Consider the following 17,503-nt stretch of genomic DNA (forward strand, 5'->3'; position numbering starts at 1 on the left):
TCTTCTTTTTTCTTCTTTTTTTTATCACGTTTCTAAGTTAGATACATATACATATATATATATATGATATTATTATATATTATATTATTCGTAGTAAGTCATAGTAATTGTCTTACGTCGTTATTATTGTTTTATTCTTATACGTAAATTTAAGTATAATAATTTCTATTACGTTACTTTATAATTTATGTCATTACTCTAAATCTCTTTAATTTCGTTTTATTGTTAATTGTTTTATTTCGTCAAACATTTATTATTTTCTTTTATTTTTTTTTTTTTGTATTACTATCGAGATTGTTTCTCTCTTCTTTTTCCGTATAACTTTAATTCATCATTTCGAGCACATTTTATTATCTCGCTGGGTGGTCACGTATATCAAGGAATTTATAGGGGTCGAATGGACGGAAGGATAATATTCGCGACGCCACGATTCTTCGTCGGTCACCATGGTTATCTATGAGCTGCCATAGAACGCGTATCACCTTATATGCACATTATATAAGCATATACATTACAATTTCTGAATTCGAAAAATTTAATATACCATTATTTGACATATTAAATAGCATACCGATCGAATTAAATTATGTAAATTTTATTTTTAAAAATACTGCATTATCTCTTTTATGACATTTGGAAAATAATATAAAATATACTTTTTAATAAGAGTAAAGTTCAATGATAAAAAATATGAATTTTTACGTAACCTAGAATGAAAATTTATGAGAAATTCCATTAAACGTTGTAAGATCGCTTTGGCATTCAAAACGTGTTAATATTTTTCATTTAATTATACATACGATCATTATTATCCTCTCTCTCTTTCTCTCTTTTTCTAGTAGATAGCTATTAAAAAAGAAAAAGAAAGAAGAAGAAGAAGAAGAAGAATTAGTCCGATGAGGACGAAGATGACGGGGACGTGAAGATATTTATAGGCTGAAAATTCGCACGTATGTAGCCTCAACGTAGGCGTTACTCGTTCTGCGTAGGTGGTGCATAATTAGATACGTAACGTTAATAATAGCGTTGGATACGATCGAAGGAAGTATCGTAAAAAGTACTTGGCCTTTTTCCGGATTCTTTTTAAATATTCTTCGATCGACCTAAATTCGGTGAACTTCGACATCAAGAGGAAAGATGACATCAAACGTTATCTTGTCGATTAGTTTTTCCATTTAAAGAAATTTATCAAGTCTCGTATAACTATTAAGAGAATAAAAATTCTAATCAATACAATTTCAAATGTTATTATAGTTAAGTAAAATTCGATCGATTGGATGAACAGAAAATTAATGAAAGAACAGGATGAGTTGGGCACACCTTCGTGTAACGTCATCGTGGCACCTTGAATGGCTTATATAACGAATGCCACAGTGTGTTACACTAGAGTGTCCATCGTGTGTGTGTGTATATATATATATATATATATATATATATGTATGTATATATGTATGTATGTATGTAGTGTATGTAGCGTACGAGAGTAGATATTTTTGTGCGAGCACCTTCGTCTCGTCCATTGGAATTTTTCAAAGAGCTCGATAGCCTTGAACGCTAATTTCGTTTTCAACGACTTCGAGTCACGAACTAGGGTCCTATCGTTGATTTTGAAATAGTCCAATTCGAAGTAAAATAAAATGAAATGGAATAAAAAAAAGAAAATAAAAAAAAAACAACAAGAAAAAAGGAAATAATGAAGATGAAAATCAAAATATATTCACATTGGAACATTTTAAAAATTAGAACTACCAAACTACTTTTAATATTATCGAAATCATAATTATTGGTATAAGGTTAATCGTAAATTGTTTTTGTTTATTTAATATTTTACGATTAAATAAATAATAAAAATCATAACGAACGAAGTGTTTCTTTCTCTTTTCTTTTATTTTTTTCTTTTCTTTCTTTTTTTTTTAGGAATACCGGTTGAATAAATGCGATAAAAGTAAATTGGTAATTCTAGTTTTTAACATAAAATAAAATTCAAAGAAATAAAAAGGAAAACTTTACCCATTTCTTGCTTCACTCCGTGTGTCTGATGCCCGTTTACGCGCATCGTTGACTTCGAAGTTTTCTCTTCATACTTCTGCAAAACTTTGTTGGATAATCACCCACGTTCCTATAAAATAAATGAAAGAAATAATAATAATGTGAAAAGCAAGATCGTATATATAACATATATTTAATGTTTAATGTACGTTTAATGTTAGAATGAACATTATTAATACGTTAATCAATTTTGTTCAAATCGATATAATCATTTAACAACTTTCATAAATTTTTTTATATAAAAAATATAAGAAAATAGATGCACATAGTCATACTTTGCACATTAGACATTGCTCTTATTTTTTTTTAAACTATACTTTTATTATATAAAAATGTCACAAAAGATATATTAAAAAACATTTTAAACAAAGTTAGCAAGATTATTAAGTTAACATTATACATGAGTATTATTGTAAATAATAAGTGCCGATCATTAATAATCTCCGCTATATTTAATTCTTTAATTTTCTATAACTTTATGTAACTTTAAGTTTACTCATATTTCTATATACATATATCATATTTTTTAATTATAAGTTATACTGTAATGAAATGTAATAATATTTCTACAAGTAAATATATCGTAACTTTCACGTTTTATATCATTCTTTTTTTTTTTTTTTTATAAATCAAAAGAAAAATAAGTTCATAGAGAATTAAGTAGAAGAGAATATTTGTTATCAATTAGAATAATACGTGGCAATATTCTCGAATAACAAAAGATACGATAAAGTCGAGAGAATGAAATCGAATAGAACCGACTTAATTTTTGTTCAGATTTGCAACTTCACGAGTTTGCAGATCTTTGATATTTTCGTTTTAGTAATATCACGAGATACAATGATCATGGAGAAAAACAGAGGGAGAGACAGAGAGAGAGAGAGAGAGAGAGAGAGAGAGAGAGAGAGAGAGAGAGAGAGAGAGAGAGAAATCGAGCCTATCGACGACAGTACCGTTTGTCAACGGACCGTGTATAATGCAAAAATACATGGAATGTGGAAAACGGGTTGCGGAGAGTGCAGCAAACTTGCGCTTCGACCGATACACGGACCCGCATATCTCGCGATTTAGAAAGGTGCACATGTACGGCCATTCGCACGTGTATTTCTAGAGATAGTTGAAGACAATTTTTATTACACGTTTATCGCCGGATTATCAACATTTTTATTTTATTTTCCAATAAAGGGTACATCGATCTTTCTTTTTCTTTTTTTTTTTTGTTATCTTACAATCTAATTTAATTTAATTTAATTTAATTTAATTTAATTTTAATATTTATTATTGAATAAAGGTATTTACAATAGAATTATTCGATATTTCAATGAAACAAGGTCAACAAATTTCACTGATAACATATAATGTATACGTTTACTTGTTATATATAAAATAAAATTATATGAAATAAAATATAATAAAGAAGAATAGTATCTTGTAAAGTAAGAAATTTATATATGGGATTTAGAAAACTACGCAACGAGTTTGGTTACTTGGAATTCCAGCTCTGGCTATAGTTAGAACGATAGGATCATGTAAATAAATACGAATATTCTGTTAGATTATTAGTTCTTTGTTCTGTTACGCGTAAAATAGAAAGAGAGATGTTCAGACACGTGGCGATAAACATATAGGGCAACATAATGTCAAGACTATTTATGTTTTTGGAAGGTCAGTCTAACAGTTGACGAGACGTAATTTGAGTCATGTTATAATATAAATATTATTCTTTCCTTCTTTCTTTTTTTTTTTTGTACTACGTATAAATTTCTGCTTTAAGCATTTAGAAAAGCAATTAGTCTTTCTCTCTTTCTCTCTCTTTACTACGTTCCATAGTAGTCGTTATATTTAATTAATTCCTCATTTATATTCATAATAATATTACATAAATAATAATAAATAATTCATGTGAAATATTTTTACAAAAATTTATACTATCGATAATTTTATACTAATCGAAAAATTATTCTTATTATTATTATTCGAAATTAATATTAATCCTTTGTTTACTTTATCTTAATCCATTGTTTATAATATTTCCTTCATATTAAATATTTCATAATAAAATTATATTTATTATGAATTATGTATACGGAAACAAAAGGAATTGACAAATTACGACGTACCATTTTTTCAGATTATATTATAAAACTTTGCTTGTACCTGTCGTTAAATAACATTTTTTAAAGCTTTTATGTTTCTTTTTTTTTTTTTTCTTTTGTTATATTATACTGTGCAAACGACGAGAGAGTTCTTTCATGAATGAGAAACGAAATAAAAGCGATTGAATTTCGTGGAGCTAAAGGGTATAATGGATTTGGCAGAAGGGTGGAACGAAAGTATAGCGTCAAAGCTAGCAACCCTTTGAGCGTTTCGAATTTTGCGTCGTGAGCTTCGAGCCTTCGACCCTTTTCATGCTTCGAAGGCATTTACGCTTTCGACCCTTTTTTCTACCTTCCTCTTCGTAGCCGTTCATTCGCTTGGAAATTCGTTCTCGACCTACGCAAAGTGTACAGCATGTACTTACACACACACACACACACAAATACACATACAAAAACGCACATACGTACGCGCGCGCACGTTTCCATCTGCATGCATCAACGATATACGAGCGATAATTAGTTTTGGATTATTTTGTTCGATAAAATAGTTGAAAGGTAGGTCTCATTTTTTTCTTTTTTTCTTTTTAAATATCTCGTGTAAAAGCAAAGAGATTTTTCAAGTATCCATAGTGATTCTCATACATAAAAAAACTAATAAGAGCATTTTTATTGTAGCATGAAATTGAGTAATTAAGTAAATTTAATGTAATTCATTCATGTGAATTTATAATTATAAGATTATTGTTAGTTCAGAGGAAAAGTAGCACATTACTTTCTATGTTATACTTGAAGTTTATCGAAACTGTGTGCGTGCATGTGTGTATATTAATAAGTTTCTATTGTAATAAAGTTGTAATAAAGTTAATATTATAATTAGGTATTATTATAATTAAAATTTCTCTCTCTTTTCTCTCTTTAATAAAACTATAAACCTATGTATTATATAATTTTATTATATAATTTATTTATTATATTATATTTGTCATTTATCTAAACTGTAATACTGAGTTATATAAAAATATATATATATATATATATACATACATATATACATATGAATAGAGTCTATAAATAAATAAATAAATATATATATATATAAAATACTATATATCTTTTATAAAAATGTATATATGTATACATTGTTTATACTTTAAACTCTATATACATATATACATAGTTTAGATAAATTTTACTTATACATACATATAAAATTCGTAAAACAATTGTATAAAAAAATAATACGGGGAATCATCTCACATAGATTAGAATTGTAAATCAAAAGGTTCAAGATTACGATCAGCTGTTAACGTTTGATTGCTCGTATGAAAAAAAAGAAAATGATAAATAGGTACACACACGTTTATCTTTTTTTTCTCTCGATGAAAAACAGCTGGTAAGGTGCATACGTTAATCGAAATTTGATCAGTGATCTGGTAAGGCAACCCTTGAAGAAAATGATTGTAAAAGAAGTGTCGGGTTCGGCTATTTCTTACGAAGCTGAGAGATCGTTGAAAGTCCGAGGAGACGCGAAACACAAAACCAGTAAGCATTGACCCGTCCAGAATGCTGCCTTATTGGTGCATATGACCAGACTCCACGAAGCTTATTTTACAAGATATCGTGTGCGTACTTTTCTGTCTATACTTGTAAATATGTGTGTGTGTTTGTACGTGTGTATGTGTGTGTATTGCACTCTCCGTTTTAACTACACGCACGATCCTTATATGTACTTGAGACGACGATGGAAAATTGGTTCACCGTTCTCCGATCCATAAGCAGTCTCTCTTTCTCTCTCTCTCTCTTTTCAATATATTCAAAACTGGCGCATTAAAATTGGCGTTAAGTCGTTCGATAACTTTGACAAATTTGTTTTTAATTACGTGTTTACACAATTAATATATAAATTAGGAAATAGAAAAGCTCGAATATTAGAAAACAAACAATAATCAAAAATTGTGACCATTATTTTCTTTATTATTATTAGAGATAAACGAATACGAGTCTTTGAACATACAATTAATCGCTTGATATATAAAATGTATAAAACGAAAGATCTTTCTTATCGATCATCGGGATATAGATAAAGGAAAAAGATTAGAAAAATTTATTCGCACGTATTAATCATTAATAATTCTGATGTAATGGAACAAAAAAAAAGTAAAAAGGAAAAAAAAATATCTTATCTTATCTTCGTACGTTTAGCTAAAAATTGATTCGAGGAATGTGAACGAAACTAGGGTTAATTTAAAACGAACGATTTAACCTCCTAGTTGAGGGACATACATATATACACATACATATATATGTATGTATGTATAAGTAAAGCAACTGAAAAATAACTTGGCGTGTATACGTCATGTATATCTACATATAGATAGTTACATTATACTTATGTATACGCAAAACCGTGTCACGACATTCGTCGTGACTCTCGACTTCTGCACGTTCGAACCTTTTTAATAGAACACTCGGTTAATTCGAAGGAGAGACTCCACGGTATATTAATGAACGATCCCATAACTGAAAGTAGAGCATGATGCTTTCATTTGTAACAGTGGGAAAGCACATGCCGTCGTTTCTTCGTTCGTAATACCGTTAAATACACCTAAACGCGACGTCTAAACTTCCGTTCGTTTTTATCATGCAGATTCTACGAAGCATACTTATTTCTTTTTTTTTTTTTATTAACTTCATGTTACGAGCCAATCGTACAATGTCTAACATCTGCATCAAATTACGAACATTAACATTTTATTCGATGATCTTTTTAATTTTTATGGTTTATATATATATATATATATATATATATATATATAAGAAAATAATATTATATATATGTATGTGTACATATAATAATATTCTTTATATTAGTAAAATTATTTTCAAATAATAGATATTTATCAAAGAAAATAATCAATGAAATAAAAATTAATATTATTATATATGTTTAATGGTACGTATCACAAATTATTTATATCATTGTATTAGGATTACTATATCTTTTTTTACAAATTCTAATCATTCATTATCAGAAAGATTCGTTTTATCACACCGTAATTATTTTACGTATTATAATATATTTAATCTTTGTTTATTATATTTTTCCTTTTATTTTTCGAGATATAAGATGTAATTAATTAATTTTATTTGATCTCAAGAAGTAACATCAATATTTTATTATGCAAATATTACATTATTATTATATACCTCATCTAATATTATGATTATATAAATTCTATATCTTTGTTTCTTTTATTAATTATATAGAATAATAATTGAATGAAATCTTACAATACAATAATTTATATATTATTGATAAAATCAAAATAAAATAAGAAATAATACAAATTATTTAGAATATAAAAAAAGATATATATATATATAGTACATATGTACAATATAAAATTGAAAGAATTGAAACCGTTAGGAATGTTATTAATACGTTCGACATAGCTTCGGTAGATAGGAAGGGAAATGCGTGATTAGAAACTAGAAACGATGACCGCTAAGTACAGTGATTTTATTTAACGTCACTGTCTATGCTTCCACGAGCATGTTAATAACGTGAACGATATAACGTGCGAAAAGCGGCAAATAACTGTCTGTATCTTCCGTCGGACTAAAAGAAGAGACGAGAGTTAAACACAGCTCTCAACGGTCCTTTCAACAATCGTTTCTAAGCGTTACGAGTATCGTTTCTTGAAAGAAAGAGCCGCCATAAGATTCTTCGTCATTACTCTGGATTATAATTGATCTATAATCTTCTGACATATCATATGGTATAGTATTACAACGTACATTAATTTAACGATATAATGTGTGTAATTGATAATGATAAAATAATGATAAAAATAAAAAGGAGAGAAAAGAAAAAATTCGGGATAATAGCTTTCATAGAAATTATTCTTCTTGTTAGTAATAATTTGAATTTAATAACATACGATTATTAAATTATTTCGTTTCGAATTACTTGTCAGAGTAACATTAAATATTAAAAAGACGTGTAACATTAAACATTAAACGTATCTAATTGGAGATTAAATATTAGACATTATTATTTTAAAATATCTTTGGACATTAATATCTAAGTATGTTTAATATTTCAATGTATAATTATATCTGATATCTAATATTTAAATCTATCCTGATATATAAATCAATGTTTAATCGATTCAATACTCAAAGGTGAAATTTCATTTCAAGAAGATAAAAAAAGAAAAAGTACGGAATGAATCGAATGCACTGTACTAAATTGTTTTTCTTAATCAATGACATAATCTCATTTGCAATTATTATAAAAATTTGTTTTTATATATATTATTTTCATATCTATTATTGAACTAGGACGAAAATTTTTTATCGAATTCCTTTTTCTTATTAGTATATAAAATAAAAGCAGATATTTCCTATATGATAAAATTGATCTGATTTTTCTAATATGATAACTGTTAAGGATGAAATATTAATACTAAACTTAGTTTTACGAATCGAATAAAAAAAAATATATATATATGATTAAAATTATACAGTAGAAATAAATAAATTCGATAAATTTTCTTTCTAAGTCACTTAGAATTCCAATGGATTCAAAGCATTGATGCCCACTCGTGGACACCCACTTACACTCGCTATTCCTAACGTGGATAGTGGACATCGAGGTCAGTCAACTGCAACGCGATGCAAGCTATGCGTTTGCGTGCACATAGTGGAATTAACACGTAAGCCTCTTATATATACGCGATTGCATCCGTGACTCTCACCGTTTCGTGTTTATTACGATCTTCGTTCGCTGCCTTGGAAGGTCAAGGAAGTTACTGAAATATTTTCAAACATAGTATTTCGTATCGTATCGTTTGCAAATAATAAATTAGGATAGGTATGGCCTTTCTTGTTCGTTTCGCATGGAGAACAAATACCAGTCGTTTTTAACCTTGACACTTATCGCAAACAGATAAGAAATGTTGTCAGTCTTTTTCATTACGATATATGTGCGTGCATGTGTGTGTACGTATGTACTTGTAATACGTATCGCAATATGTGAGATAACGCGTTGTATGAACATTTATCTTATTTTATTCTTCTTTCTTTCTTTCTGTTTTTCTCTTTTTTTTTTTTTTTTTTTGAAAATCGTACAATATTTGTTGAAAAAGAAAAATGTAATGTGTTTATGAGAAAAATGATTTATATCATTCTCAAAGTATTTTCTTGAATATTAACGTCTACAAAGATGTTTATACATTTCTTGTAAAAAATTATTATCGATCGTCATGGGCGATTGTTTAATTTTCAAGTTATACATGTTTAATATAAATATTTAATTTATAAATATTTAATATATAAATAAATTATGCGTATTTTAATAATATTGTCATTCGATGGAGATACTCATTAAGAGAGGCGTTTCTTATTATCGCGAGAAACATAGTAAATGTGATCAACAATTAGGTCACGGCCAGTTATTTGGACGACGTTCACTTCATGGACGTAAACAACATCTCAGCATATTTCTCTTTACGATTACGTGATATTTCTAATTTGAAACTGAAAATTCAAACGTTTGGCAAATACCTTACTACAATGCGAATAGATTAAAAAGAATATTTCTAGGACAACGTAGAAACATCCGAAGATTTCGAGTGTTCGTTTTTTAGTTGAGAATCGAGCCGTCACGAACGATGAAACGTTGCTATCTATTTAAGTACGTACCGGGAGAATTTCTCACGACATTCAGCATCGTAATCTCTCTCTCTCTCTCTCTCTCTCTCTCTCTCTCTCTCTCTCTCGCTCTATTGTTACTTTCAAGTCAGCAAATTCCATTGAAAAAAAGAAACAAAAAGAAAAAAGAAAAGGAAAAACGATATATACTCGTAACGTTTTGTTCGGTGAAATTAAATAAAGTACAAGTCTCAAAGAAGTGTTCGGATATTTTCGTAATATAACAAAAATTCCACAATTCGAGAATGTAAATTTTGAATTTTTCTAAATTCAGTAATTTTTTTTTTTTTTTTTTTTTTTTTTGTAAATTTAATAAAATACTCGAAAATTTCTTAATAGTAGTAAATTGAAAGAAATTAATTTTATAGCTATATATAAAATGTGTCTAGCATGTAAAAGAGAAAGTAAACTTTTTTCAAACGACTTTTTATGAAATATCATATAAAATTGATCGATTCTGAAGTTATGTTCATCTTAAGATCTTTTAAGATCGTAATGAAATGTTTTGCGATATAATGCCAATTATACGACTTTATAGATCTTTATAGAATAAATGTAATTCGTTTCACAAAATTTCACAGATACACATGACACACAAGCACAAATTCATAAAATATATACGTTGTGATATAATTAAAAAAAAAAAAAATAAAAAAAAAATAAAAAAAACAATTTCATTCATCGTTGTACTTCTACTATCACTGCTATAACAAAAAAAATCAATCTATTTCTTAATCCTTCGAATATTTAACTTTATATAACACACTGATTTCTTTATACTTGTTATTGAAAAGTTTGAAAGTATCTTTTCTTTTAAGTAAAAAAGAAAAAAAAATATTATTCAATATACGTATATAAAAAAAAAAAAAAAAAAAGAAAACCCGAATATTTCTTTAATCCAGCGTATAAGAAAGTTTAAGTTTTCGTTCGATACTTTCGAAAAATAAACGAGTCAAGAAGATCGATTTTCTTCAAAGGGAACACCACGATCGACCACTTCCTCTCCACGTCTGGTATTCATCTGCCAGAACGGGATGACTTTTCCCTGACGAAAACGACTTTCTCCGTGTCGAAGCACGTAAAGACATTCGTGTACACTCGTAATACGCGACAGACAATATAAATATATAAGTATAAGTGAATATACGTACATACATACATACACACACACACACACACATATATATATATACTTGTGTACACGTTGTGTATTATCTACACACAACTATAATAACACCTTTTATTGACACATAATATATTACATACACATGTATATATGTAAAATTTATAGTATATTAATATTATACTATAGTATAACAATTTTCAAATAATTTGCGTTATGCACGAACGCGATCGAGAGTGATCGGATCCGCCATTGTTGCGGTTGGAATGAAAAATCATCTCGACCTTGGCAGATGTTGTACAGAGATCGAAACTGGTAACAACAACGTCGTGCCAATTCTATGCGAATGATTTTGCGAAACAACAATGACTTCTCAAAATAGAAAACGAATCGTGATTCGTGATTTGTATTACAGCGAATGTTAATAAATAAGTTTATGTTGATTATCTGAGCGAATCGAAGAAATCATTATTTGCGATAAAAAAGTAATCGATGCAAGTAAGTAGATACGTGAACGTCCATTACGTACCGATACGTAAGCAGCTATGTATATATTTATATGAATAATTGATCGGTTTATTTGAAACGCTCTTTAATCTTTATTCTTTTAAGAAGATAAAAAGATACTTTCTATTTATACATTCCTTATTATCGTTATAATTTTTTTTATTTTTACGATAAATAAGATATTTTCACTTTCAGACACGCTTTTCGAATCAGCTAAGGAAAAACTAAAACGTTCGAAAGTATATCCGATATCGATATAGACTTTTATTTATTAGACCAATATTACTTTTTTTTTTAATCAATCGATGATAAGTGTATTGTAAAACAAACGATCCTCATATATGAATATTCTGTATCAGTATAAATAATGAATCGTCACGTTTGCTTCACTTATCGATATTTTATTATAAATATTCAACATTTCTTTAAAATATTGATTAAACGTTTGAAAATATTTATGTCGATAAATAATGGTCGTACGTACATATATATATATATATATATAACGTACATATTTAAGTACGTATGTATTTGTATCTCTCGAGAGTAAGAAAAATAAAAACTCTACTTCAATAAAACACTTCGATCATCGTCACACCATCATCATCGAATTTATCTCTTTGATCGTTCGAGTACTCTGATCACGTTATCCTTGCGCATGTATGTACATCGTACGTTGACGTCACTAACTCACCTCTTCTTTTTCTTCTTTTTCCTCCTGCGAAGGTATTCGGCCATTCCAATCGCATAGCTTCGAAATTTTTATCGAGCGAACGGTAACGCATAGACGATGATACAATAAAACTATATGTGTATGAGTTAAGATAATAATAAGCTCAAGAATCATTGTATCGTTACTCATAATCCACGAATAAAAGTGATTTTCTATTTATACTTTAACGAGTAAACAAAATCGTTACTTCATCGATCGTTTTAAAAATTTGTTATTTCTTATCAATAAATGTAAAACCAGATAAAAAACGTATGACCAGATAAAAAAAAAGGCAGAAAGAAATAACAATGATAATAATAATAATATTAATAATAATAATAATAATAATAATAATAATAATAATAATAATAATCATGCTTTTTGTACGTACCTGGCGAGGAAGGAAGAACACGTCGAGCGAATCTCCTCTTGAACGGTGGTCACAGCAGCACGAATACACACATACACGGTAAAAAAAGAAAGAGAGAGAAAGAAGGGTGTGTGTGTATATATATATATATATATATATATATATATATATATATGTGGAGACACACGCGAGTGCAGAAAGAGAGTAAACTTCTGGATTGCGTCTGGGTTGCGGGAGCGCGAGCGAAACGATCGTATGGGCGGAGCCGGTGCAGCCTCCCGAGGATATTTCCCCAGGAATTTGCATACAATCCTTTTGGTGCGATAGCGATACACTCTCGACGACTGCTCCCCAACTTTGTGGAAAGTACGCTTTACTTCCTTTCTTTATTTTCCCTTCTAACGCTCCCTATCTCTTTCTATCTTTCCTCCTTGAAACGTCCTTTGTTTGATACACACAACTTCGCGTCTCCCGTTTATTCACTTACACCTAAAATATTATTTACTGTTCTTGTATGTCTGTACGTTGTTCCTCCTTTCCGTAGAAGGTGCGTAGAAAAATATAACGGATGAGATTCTGAGAGAGTAGATAGAGAGATAGAATAATAGAGAAAGAGAGAGAAAGAAAAAAGGTCAAAAAGGATTCGATGGTTCTTGAAGAGAAAGAGAAAGAGAAAGAGAAAGAGAAAGAGTAACGAAAGACTTTGTAAAAATCGACGACAACGACGAGGACGATGATGGTGGTATAGAATCGATGATGCTTCTTATTTTATGTTTTCTCTCTCTTTCTTTTTGTTTTTCTATCTATCTATCTATTTATCTATCTATCTATCTATCTATCTATCTATCTATCTATTGAGCAGCACCGTACAAAGAACCACCACCGCACGCTCGAGAACCCAAGCGAGCACTGCTCGCGCCAACAGGTGAGCCTCGGCCTCAGCCACCGCCGACGATTTAGTCCCAGTGACGTATCAACCGGTGTGGCGTCCTTAACAAGGGCAACAGGTGTTTATACAAAGCATCCCTACTACTCTCTTTGTTTCTTTCTTTCTCTTTCTCTCTCTCTCTCTTTCTCTTTCTCTCTCTCTTACTCTTTCTCACTCTTTCTTTGTCACTTTCTCTCTCTCTATTTCTTTCGTTGTAATAAGTTGAGTTTTCTTCGTTATTTAACGATCTTCACTTGTGTTAGTTTCTTAATTAATTAATTAATTAATTCGTCGTGAGTTAACTAATAGCTTGGAATTATTTTCTGTATATTAGATTTATATTGTTTCCTCTTTATTCTTTTTTCTCTCCTGCTATTCTGATTGCAAGAAAAAAGAAGAAAGAAAAATTTTCTCTCCTTTCTTTGTCTGTTGTTTTAATTTTAGTTTAGTACTATCTCCTTTTTCATCGTAATTATTCTTCGTTTATAATTGGATGCAATAATTGTTTGTCTGTCTCTTTCCTTCCTTCCTTCCTTCCTTCCTTCCTTCCTTTCTTTCTTTCTTTCTTTCTTTCTTTCTTTCTTTTTTTCTTTCTGTCTCTTTACTTCTTTTCGTATAATAATACTACGGTAATGGAGAAGCCACGACAGTTGTTAAATTTCTGCAAGCTGTTATGAAATTTACTCGTGGTTTGAGTCATCAGTCTGATGAGAAATGCATGACGCCGTTGATTAATATCGAAGATCCGTGTGTGGTTTTATAAGAGCGACTTTCGTCTTTGAAAACGAACGAATCATTGAAAGAAATTCGAACGTTGCCTTTCTCGAGGATCTTTGTGTTCGCTTGCAATCGATTTTTCGACAGTTTTGTAATACTTTCTCGTATATGCGTAATGGTAAACCGACATTTTGCTGTTTCGAAATCGTTTCTTTCTTTTTGTCTTTTTTTAAAAAAATAAAAAAGAACAATTGAAAAAGGTATAAACCTACTCGAAAGGTAGTTCTCGTTATTACAATATGTCCTATTTTTTCTGTGGTAATAAATACATACGACACGTGTCGTTGATCTCATGATGAGATCACTCTTGGCATCTATTATCTTAGGATCGTTTACGAATATCATTCTATATATATATATATATATATATATATATATATGACACACTATTTATTTCAATGCTAAATTTTATATATAAATAGATAATCACGCGGCACTAATAAATAATTTTTATTAATTATAAATAATTTCATAATATTACAAAAATATAAATTATGTTATACAAGAGTAAAGTCCGAAGGTACGATCACGTATTTACTGCAAAATATTAAAAAAATTATATAATCTTGTCACTCTCGATCTCGTCGTCTTCTTTATCGGTAGAGAACAATGTGTTATTTATTAAAAATAACTTACGTAGTCTTCAGATGGCGCTGTCTATACTATTCATCGATTATCCTTTCTTTTTTTGAATAATTTTGATAACACGCTTATATCAATAATTTAATTTTATATGAGAACGAAGAAATGTGTTCAACGTGTGAAAGAATTCGACGATAAATAAATGTAAGCTCAATTTGAATGGATAATTAACAATATTTACAAAAGTTTCGCGTTTATAAAGGTTTTCATTCAATCTTGAAGCATATACGAGTTAAATGTTTACATAGTAACACTTATATCGTTTAATATATTCGTTAGTATAATGATTTTCGCAAATTTATAATATTTTATCTACATTATTATTGTATTATCTTAACACGAGCTGCGGTGTCCGAGTGGTTAAGGAGTTGGACTCGAAATCCAATGGGCTTTGCCCGCACAGGTTCGAATCCTGTCCGCAGCGTATAATTTTTTTCTTTCTGTTTTTCTTTTCAAAATTTTTTTTTACAATATGCGTATATTTTTAATATACGCTTCGCGCGAACATATAGAAATCGTCATTTTATTTCCCGATAAAGATTAGAAGCATGAAAATAATTTTCATAACTGTTGTAGATTTAGACGAGTGCAAAAATGAAATGAAATGAAATAATTAAGTATATTATCGCATGATGGAAACGAAAAATATCTTATCGTGATAAATGTATAATAAATCTATGTGTCTGGAAGTTTAAACCGATCGTATAATATTATGAAAGAAATTTTAAAGACACTAATTAATTTATTTAATCTGAAAATATCATTTTATTTAATTTGATTGTTTATGATTTTATCTTGATTGATGTCTATCTTGATTGTTATACGAAACATTTTAAAATGCATGATTTAAATTGTCTTCTTATTTGCTTTACCATTATGAATGATTGAGAAAATACATACACATATTAAAAGCAATATTAAAGACTACTTTTTATTATGTAGATAAATTTTTATTATATAACATAATTCAAAGAATAACAAATCAAATTTATAACTTTGATGAACGCAAGAAGAGTACGTTCTGTTCTGTCGGTTTCTAATTTTTGGAGATTAATTTTTATTGCTCGCACGCTCTTTCTCTCTTCTTTTTTGATTTTTTATGATGATGTCTACGTTCATCTTACGTGTGTGTCTGTATATATATGTGTGTGTGTGTGTGTGTGTGTGTGTGTGTGTGTGTAATAAATTGAATAGTGTCGTGAATCAATGTTTCTGGTCGAATGATCGAAATATATTTTTATTTGTAACGTTAACTGTCAGGTACTTTAGAACATGAAATTTTTTATTTCAAAAAAAAAAAAAAAAAAAAAGATTAAAAAGAAAAAGTCCTTCTTCCTTCTTCTTCTTTCTTCTCCTTTCTAAATACAATCAAAATAATTTAAATAAATATGTAAACTAAACAGTACAATTATTTTTTTTTAGCTGGTCAGATGCATCTCAACGTCATCAAATAAATTCTACATGTTCGCAAGATTTGTTAACCAGTGATGACAACGAACATATACCAGAAGAAAAAGAAGTTATTCAAAAGAAAGAAAAGATAGAACCTTTAAAACAGTACTGTGCTATAGAAGATTTACAAGATTGTGCATCGTAGAGCAAGAAAAGGAATGCAAATAGAAGTTATGCCACAAACATACATCAATTTTAGATTTAAGTAAAAAAATTGTAACACCTATATAATAAATTGCCTTGCTTTTTACTAATCTATTATATATATATATATATATATATATATATTTATATATAATTAAACGTTTACATTTATATACATTTAAACGTTAAACATTATATTATATTGTATTATATATATTTACACTATACAATATTGTACTACAATATACCTAAACCTATATTATTACGTAAATAATCATGTAACTGACGAATACAATGTATTTTGTACATATAAATAATTGAAATAAAAATAAATGTTTATTGAGAATAAAAATTCAATATTCTTTTCGATACGCAGCAATTAATATATCAATTATTCCATATTCCAATTACACCATATATCCAATAAATCCTTATATAATATGATGCAAACATTTGTGACAAGAAAAAATTTTTTCAATTTCTTAACGATAAAAACATAAAGTTGTAGCAAAATTTTGATCCACACAAAATTGAAAATTTTTAACAAAAAAAAACTAATCTGGACCTCTTTGCGCACCATTAACTTGTAATAATAATTCTAATATAAATGCTGATTGGAAAGAATTACAGCAGCATAAATAATTTGCATTTATTAAAGGCGCATATCTTATCGGGGATTGGCGCGATTTCCTGTGCCACCTCTTCCCATGTCCTGATTTGCGAAAAGGATTTTTCTCGGAACCAATAGCTTGTGTTTTCTCAGAAAGGATTAATGGATTACGTGAGATTGGCGCGATTTCGGGTGCCACCTCTTCGCATGTCATGTTATCCGCTTACAAAACCTGATTTGCGAGAAGGATTTTTCTTGGAACCAATAGCTTTTGTTTTCTCAGAAAGGATTAATGGGTTACGTGGAATTGGCGCAATTTCGGGTGCCACCTCTTCGAGTGTCATGTTACCCGCTTACAAAACCTGATTTGCGAGA

At 29.0% G+C, this 17,503-nt stretch overlaps 1 protein-coding gene and 1 non-coding gene across 4 annotated transcripts in view; one reads left to right on the forward strand and one right to left on the reverse strand.

The window, feature by feature from the left end:
* LOC122632010 (echinoderm microtubule-associated protein-like 2) overlaps positions 1-13,409 on the reverse strand; it is a 27,907-nt gene extending 14,498 nt beyond the window's left edge. Inside the window, exons 1-3 of one of the 3 annotated variants that reach the window (XM_043818371.1) lie at positions 13,278-13,409; positions 12,597-13,064; positions 2,011-2,119 (exon numbers count right to left, since the gene is read on the reverse strand). In XM_043818371.1, coding sequence (XP_043674306.1) covers positions 2,011-2,056 — 46 coding nt within the window. In that variant the 5' untranslated portion in view covers positions 2,057-2,119; positions 12,597-13,064; positions 13,278-13,409. Of the gene's footprint in view, positions 1-2,010; positions 2,120-12,596; positions 13,207-13,277 lie in introns of those variants that run through there. The other 2 variants (XM_043818370.1, XM_043818369.1) reach the window with 2 other exon arrangements.
* Positions 13,410-15,264: 1,855 nt separating this feature from the next.
* On the forward strand, positions 15,265-15,346 carry Trnas-cga. The gene has a single exon. It is a non-coding gene; the product is annotated as a tRNA-Ser (tRNA).
* The last annotated feature ends 2,157 nt before the right edge of the window (positions 15,347-17,503 follow it).

Source organism: Vespula pensylvanica, chromosome 9 (assembly GCF_014466175.1).
Source record: "Vespula pensylvanica isolate Volc-1 chromosome 9, ASM1446617v1, whole genome shotgun sequence".
Lineage (NCBI taxonomy): Eukaryota > Metazoa > Arthropoda > Insecta > Hymenoptera > Vespidae > Vespula > Vespula pensylvanica.